This window comes from Panthera uncia, chromosome C2 (assembly GCF_023721935.1).
Source record: "Panthera uncia isolate 11264 chromosome C2, Puncia_PCG_1.0, whole genome shotgun sequence".
Lineage (NCBI taxonomy): Eukaryota > Metazoa > Chordata > Mammalia > Carnivora > Felidae > Panthera > Panthera uncia.
In genome coordinates this window covers 69,627,734-69,643,024 of record NC_064810.1, presented here as the reverse complement: position 1 = coordinate 69,643,024, position 15,291 = coordinate 69,627,734, and the positions used below count along the sequence as shown (strand labels likewise).

The 15,291-nt window shown below is 36.2% G+C and overlaps 1 protein-coding gene across 1 annotated transcript in view; it reads left to right on the top strand.

Annotated features, from left to right (window-relative positions):
• OSBPL11 (oxysterol binding protein like 11) overlaps positions 1 to 15,291 on the top strand; it is an 85,282-nt gene that overhangs the window by 7,139 nt on the left and 62,852 nt on the right. The window contains exon 2 of the mRNA XM_049628328.1: positions 13,756 to 13,824. Within this exon, the coding sequence (XP_049484285.1) occupies positions 13,756 to 13,824 (69 nt within the window). The remainder of the gene's footprint in view (positions 1 to 13,755; positions 13,825 to 15,291) is intronic.

Genomic DNA, 15,291 nt, shown 5'->3' with positions numbered 1-15,291 from the left:
GAGGAAGGTAGGAAGGACACTGTTATCACCATTTTATAGTTGAATAAAACAGAAGTCAAAATGAATTGACCAGAGCCACGGCTAGTAAGTGGAAGAACTTTTATTTCTAAGTAGTTATTTGTGTAGAGGAATTTAAAGTTGATACACTCTCTAAAGGAATGGATAGTTATTGATAAATAGTTTCGGACATGGTGGTTTCATCCTTCACTGGTGTTCTAACTCATGCAGCAAATATTTTTGAGCCTCTATCATGTAGAGCCCTGTTATTTCCAAATTAATATATACATTCATAACAGTGAAAAGTAAGGACTCCCAAGGCTTATTTTGGGAAGATTCTGGAAAAGAGTCAGAAAAGAGAAGAGAGGTGCCTGGCAAGCTCAGTCAGTAGAGCATGAGACTCTTGAGCTTGGGATTGAGTTTGAGCCCCACATTGGATGTAGAGATTATGTAAAAATAAAATCTTTCAAAAACAAAAAAAGAAAGAGAGAGAAGAGCCTCAGCTGCATTTGCAAAATATATCACGATGACCCTTTTTCAAATCAAAGCTGATCAGTAAATTTATTAGATTAGCCCCAAATTTTCTTCCTCCAAAGTAATTTATATTCATATGCATATGTTGTGGTCTTTGTTCACCATTTAAAAGGAAAGCAGATTTCTTACTTCTGGATCCTTCCTTCCTTTTTCATAGTAAGTGTTCAAAGTGTATAAAATGTGCATGTTTCCATTATTTTCATATTCTTCGTGTCAGCTTTCAGAAAAATGTACACATCTACAAATATGCCACTTATTGAAATGGACAGAAGAGAACTACCCAGAGGAGGAACTGAAAAGCAAACTGGAGTGTATAACAGGCCTGCTTGTCTTATTTTGGGCTCCATGCTGGCCAAGCCCTATTAACAAACAGATCTCTTTTCCTTATTAGCAAATAGTTACGGGTTTCAGTAAATGGGTAGAATTCTAAAAATGTATAGTATAGAAATAATTTTTATGGTCAGACCTGGTGTCTACCACTGTAAATACTCTGTTAATAGGAAAAGTACCTGTACCTATTTTCAAATGGGGAAAGGAGATCTGCATAAACATAATCTAACATTTACTATCTTCAGGGTTTGACCACTTTTTGAGTTTGATTTGAAGAAAAAATTGTGAATGTTTACTTTTTCTCTCTGTAGGGGTTGAAGGAAACTTGAATGTGTACTTCTGTACCCTAGTTTTTGTTATCCTTATCTGAAAGTTGCTATCGATGCTAGTGAAAATAAGAGAAAGGCAACTTACTGGCATGTAGCTGAAAACTATAAAATATTGTTCCAGAAATCTAGTGAGAACTACACCAAGCCTTGAGGAAAAATATTTGGTTTCTTATGGTATACTCTGATTTCTTAGTGTTTTATATTTTTGCTATAGGTCTAAACACAGTCCATTTGAGTTCATATTTTACATAGAAATCCTACCGTATCAAAACTATGCAAGCAGGTTAATGTTAGAACATGCAAATTGGTCTTTTGCAAATAAATTGCATGATTTAGATTCCAGAAGAAATTGCCCAACAAATAGATTTGTGGGAAATTATATCTTTTTAAACTCTTCTGTTTTTGCTTTTGAACATAGTGGAGAATATTCTTGATGTAAATTGTACTACCTTGCCTAGAGGGAACATCTTTGTTCCCTTTGAGAAAACATCTTCCCTAGCTAAGAATCTTCCCCTATACCAATTTTGCTAAATAAAATGATTTGTATCCAGACTTATTCAGGTTTAACTTAAAACTAAATTGCCTGTTTAAATGGTTACATTATTGTTTTGGTATTACCATCTGGGTTTTAGAACAGTTTATTTGGTGGTGAAAGAAAGGATTTTCTTTTGGATTTATAAGGTATTGTAACAAAACATGATTTCTCACTCAGTGTTTCCCTGTTCTTGAGTTTTGGCTGCCTTTGCAGTTTACTTCCATTGCTGTTCTTGAGGTGGTTGGAAGGTCCCTAGAGGGGAGAGGCTGTTGCTACTGGCTGCAGCTGGAAGCCCTAGTTAAAAGGATGGTTGGGAGAGAAAAAGAAAAGAAGAGGAAAAATAGAGAAAAAGGATATAGCAAAGAGATAGAGACAGGGAGAGAAAGAGAGGAAGAAAAGGAGGGAATGAGAATGATACAAAAGGTGAGATGAAATGCCACCAATAGTTGCTTCTGGAACAGCCTTCTTATCCTTGATAGAGGCCTTTTTAAAGTACTGCCTGAATCTGTAACCTCAAATCTGCAAAGAGAACTTCTTTATCAATTTTGTAGCTGTTTCACATATTTTTATAACATAATTGAAAAGAATATTTTTAATGTGATTTTTTAGAATAGGTAATATTATTAAAAAATATTAGAAGGGAGGGGTCCAATGAAAAATCTTTCCCATCCTCGACTGGTTCAGGTCTCCTCCCACCTAAAAATGGCTTCTTGTGTGGCAGTGAGACGTATAGTATCTTGATACTCTCTTGGTCTGTGGTGTCTTGGTTTTACTGAGGCCTGCTTCTGTGAAGCCTTTTGGAAGTATATGAGAGATAATAAATACTACTATCTGAAAAGATACTGTACCAGAAAAAGTTTTCTACTTTATTCTAAAAAGTTTTAATTACAGGTATAATGTTTCTCTTATTTGCAAACTTTACTTTTGAAATAATAATTTTCTGTTGAGGAAAACCTTTAGAATTTCAAATGATGAGTGATGTACACACATTTTAGGTTGAAAGGGTCATCGGACACATGAGAAAAACCAAGGCCCAGAGAGATTGATATGGCCAGGGTCAGTCATGGCATTAGTCGTGGGAAAATTGGTACTAGATTCTGTATCCTTTTATGTGCTCATTCCACAGCATAACACTACCTTACACTTAGGGTTTAGCAACTTAATTTTGAACCTAAGGGGTATTGAAAAGCCTACTCGTAATGTCTGAAAGTCCTGTTTATAGTAAGAGCTATAGCTCCTATTTTTGTTGGCAAACAATACTGCTTTAGGCTGGTGTGAGGAAATAGGTCCTCTTTTTACATTAAAGGATGAGAGTTAAATTGGGGTAGCCTGTTTGGAGAGCAGGTTGGTGATATTTATAAAAACTAAAAACGCATATACCTAGCAATTTCACTTTTAGCAAATATGTACAAAGATATGTACAACTCTGTTGCACCATTATTTGTAATAGTAAAAGCCTAGACAAAAAACTCTGTTAGTAGGAGGATTGGAACTGGTTAACTATATGATACTGCCATAAAATGGATTACTGTGCAGATGTTAAGAAATGAGTTAGATCCATATGTGTCAGTGTGAAACTATCCCTAAGAAAACAGAAAAAGCAAGGTACAGAATTACGTGTATAATTGCAACCATTTGTTTAAAAAATAAAATGGTGTGTATATGTGCACACTTGTAGGTGCATAGAATATTTCTGAAGAAGTACACAAGAAATTGAGAGGTCTTTGCCTCTGAGAAGGGGAACTGCCGCCTGGAAGATAGGGTTGGATAATTAATACATAGTAACGCTTATTGGGAGACAGTTCTCCCTTTGTTACTTACTGTTTTTTTCCAAAAAATTTGTATAGCAAACAGTCTTGGAAGATATAGTATCTCCCTCCTAAGCAGAAGGCAGGTTTATTTATCATCCAGTATAATAAAGATAAGGTCTCCTTGCTGCAGAGGTTAGGCCAACTTACTGTTCTTGAAAGATGTGGGTTCTCTGCACACAGGTTCCTCAACCTGTCCCACAATGTCCTGCATGTGCAGGCATCTCCGGTCCTCTGTGTTGCCCTGTGTGATGGGGCTATTGCTATGGCTACTGAAGTCTTTTGTCTCTGACTGAGGAGTCTCATGTCTTTTGCCAGCATCCATGAAACTGGGCTAACTTGCTAGCTTTCAAGTAGGTAACATCTCAGGCCTTCCATCATTCTTGACAAAATACCTACTGGAAAAAAAATGTAATAACTATTTCTTAAAATGAAAGAAATGGAAGTCTTGGGGCTTTTTAGGTCCCATCATTCTGACTTGAAAATGTCAGGCTAAGAAGATAAGACAGGGACGCCTGGGTGGACCAGTGGGTTAAGTGTCCATCTCTTGATTTCCGCTCAGGTCATGATCTTAGGGTTCATGGGATGGAGCCCTGTGTCGGACTCTGCACTAACAACTTGGGATTCTCTCTCTCCCTCTCTCTCTGTCCTTCCTCCACTCTCTCTCTCTTTCAAAATAAATTAAAAAAACATTCAAAAAAAAGATAGGACAAATCTAGAAAACTGATCTAGAAAAATGAGCCTACGTCAAAGGAATTTGCCTATGGAGGAATTGACTTCCTGGAGTGTGAGAGAATCAGTATTTGTTGAGCATTAACCATATTGACTTATACTTCAAATATATTTGGGGTGAATATATTTTCTTTTCTCATTATAAATCTGCAGGATAGATATTCTTATCCCCATTTACAGATGAAGAAACTCAGTACCAGATATGTTACTTGCCCAAGGTCACAGTGGAGTTCATACCTATAACTGTCTGACACTAAGCCATGCCCTTTCCATTATAATAAACAGCTTTCTTTCTTGAGGTGTTAGAGGTGACTTTCTACTTTAACATGTGGGAGTTTCTTCTGTCCCATCTTCATTGAAGGTCTGTTGTCAAATGGCCAGTTAGCTGCATGAGGGATTTCCCAGTTGTCTGTAACAATCAGATTATGTATAGGATTTTTTTTTTTGGTCGGTGTAGGAAAACATTTTACAGCTGTGCTTCTCAAACTTTCTTCTTGAACTATCTTTTAGCTGCATAAGATACAGTAGGTACCTTAAGTGGATCTAGTTTGTGATTTAAAACAGCCCCTGGCTCGTATAACTTTCTTGGGAGTTTTCTGTATTTCAGAATTCATGAGAATTTTATATTCTACTCTCTATGTATCAGTTGCTTACAGAGGTCAGTATAGAGTCAGGGCCAGCTGAGAGGGAGGACACAGGAATCAGAATACAATCAAATTGTCAGGTTGTTGTTGTTGTTGTTGTTGTTGTTTTAGTGTTTATTTGTTTATTTTGAGAGAGAGAGAGAAAGAGCACATGCGCTCAAGTGGCACAGAGGCAGAGATAGAGGGAGAGAGAATCCCAAGCAGGTCTCGTTCTGTCAGCATAGAGCCCGACAGGGGGCTCGAACCCACGAACCATGAGATCATTACCTGAGCTGAAACCAAGAGTCTTGACACTTAACCAACTGAGCCACCCAGGCACCCCAGGTTTATTTATTTTTTTAATTGTAGTAAAATAATGCATATAAAATATACCATCTAAAGTATTTTTCAGGTGTCTAGTTCTGTGACATTAAGTACATTGACATGTTATGCAACTATCACTACTATTCATCTTTAGAGTTTTTCATCATCCCAGGGGTGCCTGGGTGGTTCAGTTGGTTAAGCATCCAACTTCGGCTCAGGTTAGTCTGGCCCTTTGCTGACAGTGCAGAGCCTGCTTGGGATTCTCTTTCTCTCTTTCTGCCCTTCCCCCAGTCATGCATACACACCTGTTCTCTTTCTCTCAAAATAAAAAGGTAAACTTAAAAGAATTTTTTGTCATCACAAACTAAAACTCTTTACCCATTAAATAATAACTCCCTATCCCCACCCAATCCTCAACCCCTCGCAACCACTATTCTACTTTCTGTCTCTATGATTTTGACTACTCTAGGTGTCTCACAGTGAAATCATACAACTTTTGTCGTTTTGTGTCTGGCTTATTTCACTTGGCATAATGTCCTCAGGGTTTATCCATGTTGCAGCATGTGTCAGAATTTCCTGCCCTTTTAAGGCTGAATAATATTCAGTTGCGTGTATTTACCACATTCTATTTATCCATTCATTTGTTGATGTACATTTGATTTGTTTCCATCTTCTGGCTATTGTGAATAATACCGCTATGAACATTGGTATACAAATACCTGTTTGAGTACTTGCTTTCATTCTTTTGTGTGTATACCCAGAGGTAGAATTGCTGAATCATATAGTAATTCAGCATTTAACTTTTTGAGGAGCCACCATTATTGTTTACCACAGCAGCTGTACCATATTACATTCCCACCAAGAACGCAGAGGTGTTCCAATTTCTCCATACCCTTGCCAACCCTTGTTATTTTCTGTCTTTTGGTTTGGTTTGGTTTGGTTTTGGTTTTGATAATAGACATACTAGTGGATATGAAGAAATAGTTTTATTACTGCAAAAAACTCATTGAAGAAAGCAGCAGCAGTTACCATAGTAAAGTAAATTTGCTATTTCCACCCTGGAATTAGGCATACTTATCTACCTAGTCACAGGCACAGAGGCAGTTTGGAATACTCAGGTCTTCTCTCTGTCAGAGCAGGTAAGAATGTCTTCTTTGGGTAGGAGGCAGATCCAAGGGAAGGAGCCCAGAGGAGCCGAGCCCTTCATGCCCAGCTGTGGGATGTGTGAGGGGAAGAATGGGGAAAAGAGGATGGGAGCTCTCTAGAGAAGTTCTCCACATGGAGATGTATGTGTGAGGAGGGAGCAAGTTTTTTCTTAATATTTATGAGAGTTTTGATATTAAAAATGCTTTAACTTATTTTTTTAGTGCTTTAACTTATTATAGTCAAGTAAATTTGCTCTAGAAACACAATCTAATTTTACCCTGTTCTGCCACCCACCCACCCAGCCCAGTTTTGAGTATGTGTAGGTTAATTTGGGAAGTAAGAGCTTATAGGAAACACAGTTCTACATCTCAAAAGAGCAATGATCATATAGTCCCTTCGGAGAGTTTTAAAAAAATTAATCCATACATAATAACAGATAGAAGTAGCTCTCTGCCCTGAACTATCCTGCCTGTTCAAGATAATTGGACATTTAAAAAAGTGTTTTAATTATAAAAATAATAGGATATTAAAATTGGAAAATGTGAAATAGTAAAGACAGCAAAGTAAAACCATCCATAACTCCTCCATCCAGTGATGGAGTTACTATTTTGTGTAGTTTTGTCCTGTGCACATTTTTTTATAGGCTATATTAAATTTGGTATTTTATAAATAAAAAAACTTAATTATCTTAAAGCACTTCCCCATGTTGTTAGAAACTCATAAACATTTTACTTGGTGAATCCTATTCACCTTGGTGATATATATATATATATATATATATATATATATATATATATATATATATTTATATATATTTATATTTAAGTTTTTATTTAAATTCCAGGTAGTTAAAAAAAAAAAAATTCCAGGTAGTTAACATACAGTGTAATCCATGATACTTCTTAATAATTCTCCTGATGTTGTTCATTGAGCTTATTTTCTTCCTTTTCTCTCCATTCACTTCTTTCTTTTCTTTTCTTTTCTTTTCTTTTCTTTTCTTTCTTATTTTAATTATTGTAAGTAGTGCTATAGTGGACAAGGTTGCATATTATCTTTGTCTACATTTCTAATTATTTATCTTAGACTAGATACCTGGAAGTAAAATTCTTGGGCCAAAGAGCATTAACATTTAAAAAAAATTAATTCCAGTAAAACATACAGTGTTATATTAGTTTCAGGTGTGCAATACAGTGATTCAACAATTTTGTACATTACTCAGTGCAAAGAGCATTAACATTTTTAAGGCTTTTTGCAGGAAGGGAATGTCTTTTACTTCATACTTTTGGGTATAGACTAAGATATGGTTGGAATTAGATTTTGTTTTATCTGAAATTGATTGGAGTGTACAGGCTGTGTTGATTTTTTTTTTTTTTGACAGTTACTCAGAATTGCCTTGTGGTTTTATAGAAACATTCTGCTTCTATCTTCCCATTGCTTAAATCATTCTGCAGAGATTTCTTGAGCACCTGCTATATCCCAGGCTATAAGCTAGGTGCTACAAGGAATACCAGGATGAGTAAGAAGCAGTCACTGCTCTGCAGAATATCTTTTTACAGCAGAAGGACTTACATGTGTTGCAGTCGTTCCCATCTGTTGTCAGCTGCTTTTTCCTTAGCTAAGCAGGCTGCTCTCTCCCTTCATCATGCTATTTATATTATCAAGGGAATGAACCAAAACTAAGCTAATTTTGGAGGACAGTTTTTGCTTAGTAGAAAGTAGGAATTTTGATCTGTGGCTTGACTGGCACCTGCTTTACACTGACTACAGCTTGCATAAATTTCTGCCTGCAGTTAAATGTGTTAAGGTGTCCAAGACTAATTCCTCTGCTGTATCTGGGCTATGGAATCTGCCTCTCCCATTTCTCTCTTTCTTCTGAGTCTTGAACCTTTCTTTCTATCTCCTCCTCTTTGGGTACTTAGAATTACCCTGTCCTAAGCCCACATCCTTTTAACCAGTTCTGTTTCTCCCAGTGTCTCTTGGTTACTGCCAGCTGGCTCAGCCTTCATCATTTCATTGATCTGTTATCTCTTGGTTGGTAAATCTAATAGAAACTTCTCAGTCTGCATCTTAGTTCACCCCCCAGTAGCACTGAACATGCTTGACCACAAATTCACTTAAAGTACTCCCGGTTTTCTTTCTACTACTCAGCTACTACTTATCTTCTGTCTGCACTCCTCTTGCATTTAAAACTTTTCCTGAGGGTTCTCCCTTAGGCTCTGTTCCATCGCTGGTCATTTTATAATCCTTCCTGGGTGATTTTATTTACTCTTCTGGCTTCAAATACCAGTTACATGGTTATATGCTGATTACTACCAAATCTATATGTCCAATCCAAATCATGCTACCTTACTGGCTATCTCCCTGTGTATGGTCTGCAGATCCCTGAAATTCAATAAGTTAAGTTGGGACAAACCCAAAACTTCCTCTGTGGTCCCCATTTTAGTGAAAGTATTAGTATGTGCACAGTTGTTCCAGCTGAACTCTGGTTGTTGTCCCTTCTCTCTCACCCTACTGTCACTCTCCATTTCTTTCTCACTTCACATCTAATCAGTCAGGTCCAGTCATTTCAGCCTCAGTCACCACTGAATCCCATGTCTTTAATGAAATACCCTTTTCATTAGTATGACAGCTAAAAACACAGGCCCAGTGTGTCTCTCCTCTAGTAGGAGCCCTTGTCATTGTCTTTTTCTTCAAGGAGATATATTTCTCTTATGTTAGATGGTGGTTTGGGGATGGAGAGAAATCACCTTTTTATTTTCCCACCCTTTTCAGTGGGTTTTCAGAGTGCTTTGCATTTAGGAGGTCATGAGTAATTGTGCGGAACTGAAATGAAAGGATTTGAAGCTGTTCAGAAAGTAGCTTAATTTTAAAAGCTTCTACATATCTTCCTTAAGTCTGATCAAGAAAGGTTAAGAAATACGTGTGTTATAGTAATGGAGACTTAGGAATTGAAATAATCATTATTAAGATAGATGAGCCTCACATTAAATGTAATAATGCCACTTGGCATAGTTCAGTTAATCAGTTATTTTTATAGACTATCAGCCTCTAGTACTAATCCCAATTGAATGTTAACAAGTTTAGAAGATCAAAATATACCCAATTTGTTGATCGGCGGAGTTGCTGAAGGACTGAAAAAGAAATTAACTTTTTCACAGCTTATTTTTCCGTGTATTTGTCTTTTGGACCATCATCTCTACTTCATAGAACACAAAATAGTAGTATGATATGATCACATATGTGGTGTGTTCCCATTTGAACAACTAGATTTTATTAATGTTAACAGGTACATTAAGAATCTATAGAAATTCACACATTTTAAGTGGGAGCAAAGCATAAAGGTTAGAGGTACTACATAAAGAATCAGTTATAAAGGAGGTAGAGAGGAGAAAGGGAAGAGTGAACAAAAAGGTGGTCGCTCATAGAGCTCTTTATAGTGGCCACCAGATGGCACAGTTGTTCTACATCTGCCGGTTGCACTGACCTGACCAGGGAGGGAAAGTACGGGAACATGACAGTGCCAACCAGCTGTTCCAGAGAATAGGATGTTCTTAAGTTGGTTCTTTGTAGCCTCAGATGTCTGTATCATGTAATAAAAGTAGGCCAGCAGTTTGTAATTAATTGCGTATTTGAATTTCTAGTTCTTTTGAGGCTGGCTTGATGCTATTGTCAAATAAGCCATGGTGATATCACCCTTGTAATTTTTGTGAGAAAGTTTAACTCTTTAGATGAAAGCATCAACAAAATGTTAACATTTAAAAATTGAACAAAGAACATTACTATACTATACAACATTACTTTGATTTTATTTCGTGAATGTTGCTACTGGAATTGTACCCTTAAGAATTCATTGATAACTATTAAATGACTGATAGAAACAACTTAGATGTGACCAAAATGAGGGATACCTTTAGTTACATGAGAGACTGGACAAAAGTAAAAGAGATGAGGCATTATTTTCAATTGCTTAGAAATAAACATTTTTGTTTGTTTTTCTCAGTTGTGGGTATATACTGAGTTTTTAAGAAGGATTCTTTCCACAGTTCACATATGCATTTGGAGGATATAATGGTCCTAGCACCAGAGGAATTGAATTTTATTGAATTGTAATGTATTTATTATATGCCAGTAGTCCTAGTATAGTGATGAAGGCTTGGTGTAGAGAACCTAGATTAAGGGGGAAAACCAAAAATGGTGAATTATGGGATATTTTGGTTCTTTGAAGAAATAATTTAATTTAGGTTATGTGGCACCATAGGCTTTTTGTGGTGCAAAAAGTATAAATATACACATACATACGTACATATATAAATACATAAATTCAGGTTATGAAGCTACAGGGTAGAATGAACAAAGAATAAGGTTTTTTTTTTTTTTTAATTAAGGTATAATTGCCATATTAGTTTCCAGGTGGACAACATAATTTGGTATTTGTATATATTGTGAAATGATGACCATAAGAAGTCTAGTAAAAATCTATCACTACACATATTTTTTATTTTTTAGAGAAAGAGCACAAGTGGGGAGAGAGGAAGAGGGAGAGAGAGAATCTTAAGCAGGCTCCACACTCAGTGTGGTTCCCGATGCAAGGCTCAATCCCGCAACCCTGGGATCATGACCTGAGCTGAAATCAAGTCAGGCACTTAGCCTACTAAGCCACTCAAGTGCCTCTATCATCACACATATACTTTTTTTTTTTTCTTGTGATGAGAACTTTTAAGATCTACTTTCTTAACAACTTTCAAATATGCAGTACATTATTTTTAACTATATGCTCTGTGCTGGACATAACATCCCCAGGACGTATTTATTTTGTGATTGGAAATTTGTGTCTTTTAACCACTTTTATCCGTTTTACTCAACCCCACCCCATCAGTTTGTTCTGTGTATCTGTGAGCTCTTTTCTAAAGATTATTTTCTGGGACTCCTGGTTGGCTCAGTCGGCAGAGCATGCAACTCTTGATCTCAGGTTTGTGAGTTTAAGCCTCATGTTGTGTGTAGAGATTACTTAAAAATAAAAAATTCTTCTGAATTTTTTATTTTTATTTATTTTTAATTTAATTTTTTAATTTTGTAAATTTTATTTATTTTTTATTTAAAAATTTTTTGTAACGTTTATCTACTTTTGAGAGAGTGTGAGCGGGTAAGGGGCAGAGGGAGGGAGACACAGAATCTGAAGCAGGCTCCAGGCTCTCAGCTGTTAGCACAGAGCCCGATGCAGGGCTTGAGCCCCCAAACCGAGATAATCATGACCTGAGCTGAAGTCGGACGCTTAACCTGAGCCACCCAGGCATCCCTATTTTTTAATTTTTTTTTTAATGTTTATTTATTTTTGAGAGAGACAGAGCATGAGTCGGGGAGGGGCAGAGCCCGAGGTGGGGCTTGAACGCACAAGATGTGAGATCATGACCTGAGCTGAAGTTGGACGCTTAGCCAGCTAAGCCATCCAGGCACCCTGATTTTTAGAGTCCATATATAAGTGAAGGAATAAATTTTGAGGGCAAGAACAGTTGAGGGAAGCTGAGCTCTGTGTTAAATACATAAAACAGAGGAGGAACTCTTTGGGAAGTTATTTTTGGGCAGAGTCCAGGGGCACTGGGATTCCAGTGACCCCAAAGAACTATTTAAGCCTGAAGCTTGGGAAAGATGTGGGAGCCATACAAGAAAAATATCTTCCTGCTTTTCTAAGTACCAGTGGAGCTGAAAGAGATAGCTTTGATGTGACCTGGGCTGCAACGAGAGGAACTCCAGCAAAAACCCAAAGGGCTGGGTTTCCAGAGAAGAATCCTTTCTTCTAGATGTAGGCTTTAGAAAGTGTTTAAATGGGAATTCAACTGGGACTGTCAATTTTAACATGACATAATATGTAACAGAACTTTGGGTTAGCATTTGAGAAGTTGACAGCCTTTGTCTTCTTGAGATTAGTGTGACCTTATAAAATCCAAAGGACTCGAGTAGTTTGACTTAATATTAATCAACAATGTTGTTTGCTAGCCTTAGAATGAAAAAGCCTTAGAACAAAAAACATATACTCAGTCATGGGATCACATCTTTATTTTCAGATTTGATCTTTATTTTCAAGCACTTTGAGGAAATGAGACTGGAAAGACACTCAACATTGAGTTTATTCGTGAGGCATCTCCTACTCACTGCCCAGTAATAGCTGCTAAATCTTATAATCAATTTGGTTATTTTGTTTTCCTGAGACAGTCTTTATCTTAGCCCTTTTTATTTGTCATTGAGATCAATCTAAATCTGTTTTGATTTCTCCCTTGCTTTTGCCTTTAACATCCATGTTTGAAAGGTTGCCATTTGCCTCACATTGTCAGTTTCCTTTATGCCGGTTAGCTGAAATTTTACCAAATATGCTCTGTGATTTAGGGATAGTAAAGAAAATAAATGATGAATATCCATTGCATTTTATAGCGTAAATTTAAAACTTTACAGTAGGTGAGTTTAAAAGGAATTCTGATATAAACTACAAAACAAATCAAGCCCATTACCAACAAATAGTCTGTGTAGGTCTAACTTTAATATGTTTTCATATGTATGAGGAACCTTAATATATTGGAAAAGAAGTATCAATGAGGTCTTGGATTTTCTATGTATCACTATACCAGAACATACATGTAATAAAGTGGAAAAAAAGGGGGCAGGAAGTGAAGAAACTCAGTTGTAATAAGGCTAATGACACAAGTCCCAAATAAAATCTTTCCAGTGGCAAAACTGATAGTGTTTTGCCTCATACCTGAGGTGGAGCAGGAGTGAGGGGTCACTCTCACCAAAAACAGGACCTATGTTTTGGAAGCCCAAGGAATCAGAGACAGAACAGATTGGTCTCTTGTGTGTCCCACCAGAGTGAAGAGGCATTGTTTAATTTAGAGACCCTTTTTGGTTTATTCTAGAATCATAAAACTATTTTATTTCTTTAGTATTTAATTGTTATATATAAAATATTTATATTTATGGTATATTTGTTTTATATTTATATAATTTTATATTTATATAATGATTTTATATTTGAAATATTATGATCTATAATAACTTATGGGGGATTATACTTGTTCTGAAGAAATCTGGTAAAATAAAGGCCTATGGATATCAAATTTGGGAGATTAAATACCTCTATTTGTTAACCTATAAATTTTACTTCTTATTTTTTTTAAGTAGACTCCATGCCCAATGTGAGGCTTGAACTCACAACCCTGTGATCAATAGTTGCATGCTGTACTGACTGAGCCAACCAGGCAGCCCTATAAATTTGACTTCTGAAGAAAGTTTGAAGCATTTGTAGAACACATATGTGTCTACATCTATTTTTTAAATTGTTCAGTTAACTTCCTGATATTTCTTCTAATTTTCACTGACTCTGGTCCATTCTGATTTTTTTGCAACAGTGATCACATGGAAAATGTATATGGCTACTTAATGAAGTACACCAACCTTGTCACTGGGTGGCAGTACAGGTAAGTGATTTTTCTGTGTTATATCCCTCTCCCAAGAGACCAGAGGTGGGGCTCATAATTTTATATTCTGAAATTACTTCAGTACAAACATGGATGGGAAACCTTCTAGAGAAGGATTTATAGTTATGTAAAAGTCCAATGAATTCTGCTTTTTAGAGGGTGAGAGGAATTGACATCTGTCCAGATGGCAGGCTCCAAATATCTCAAAAGTTAATATTATTTTTTTTATTGAAGAATTATAGACATAGAAATACAATATAGGGTATTTTATTAGTTTCAGGTGTACTAAAACATAGTGAGTTGATATTTATATGTATTACAAAATGGTCACATTAGTAAGCCTGGTTGCCATCTGTCACCATACCAAGTTGTTAAAGTATTAGACTGCATTTCTTATGATGTACATTACATCCTTTTGTCTTACTTTATAACTGGAAGATTGTACCTCTTAATCCTGTTTACCTATATTATTTACCCCACCTCATCTAACAACCATCAGTTCGTTTCTATATCAGTGAATCTGTTTCTGTTTTGTGTGTTGGTTTTGTTTTTTAGATTCCAGATATAAGTGAAATCATACGGTATTTTTGTCTTTCTGTCTGACTTATATCACTTAGTGTAATGTCCTCTAAGCTCATCCATGTTGTCAACAGTGGCAACGTTTCATTCTTTTTTATGGCTGAGTAATATATCATTGTGTGTGTGTGTTTGTGTGTATCTATACCTGTACCATATTTTTTTCACCCATTCATCTTATCAATACACATTTAGGTTCCTTCCATATCTTGGCTATTGTAAATAATGCTGTAATGCACATAGGGTACATGTGTTTTTTCAAATTAGTGTTTTCATTTTTTTCAGATAAATTCCTAGAAGTGGAATTGTTGTATCATATGGTAGTTCTGTTTTTATTTTTATTTATTTTTATTTTTTTCCTATTTTACCCATCCCTCCACCCCCTCCCTCCCCCCCCCCCCCCCCCCCCACTAATCATTAGTTTGTTCTCTATAGTTAAGAGTCTTTTTCTTGGTTTGTCTCTTTTTTCCTCTTTGTTCCTTTGTTTTGTTTCTTAAATTCCACATGAGTGAAATCATAATATGGTATTTGTCCTTATCTGACTCACTTTTTTCACTTACCATAATACTCTCTAGCTTCACCCATATTGTTGCTAATGGAAAGATTTCATTCTTTTTGTATGGCCAAATAATACACAGATAGTACACACACACACACACACACACACACACACACACACACGTATGTATGTATGTATGTATGTATATCGCATCTTCTTTATCCATTCATTAGTCGATGGATACTTGGGCTGCTTCTATACCTTGGCTACAGTAAATAATGCTGCTATAAACATAGTGGGGCATGTATCCCTTGGAATTAGTGTTTTTTTATTCTTTGGGTAAATACCCAGTAGTGCAGTTGCTGGATCATAGGGCAGTTCTATTTTTAATT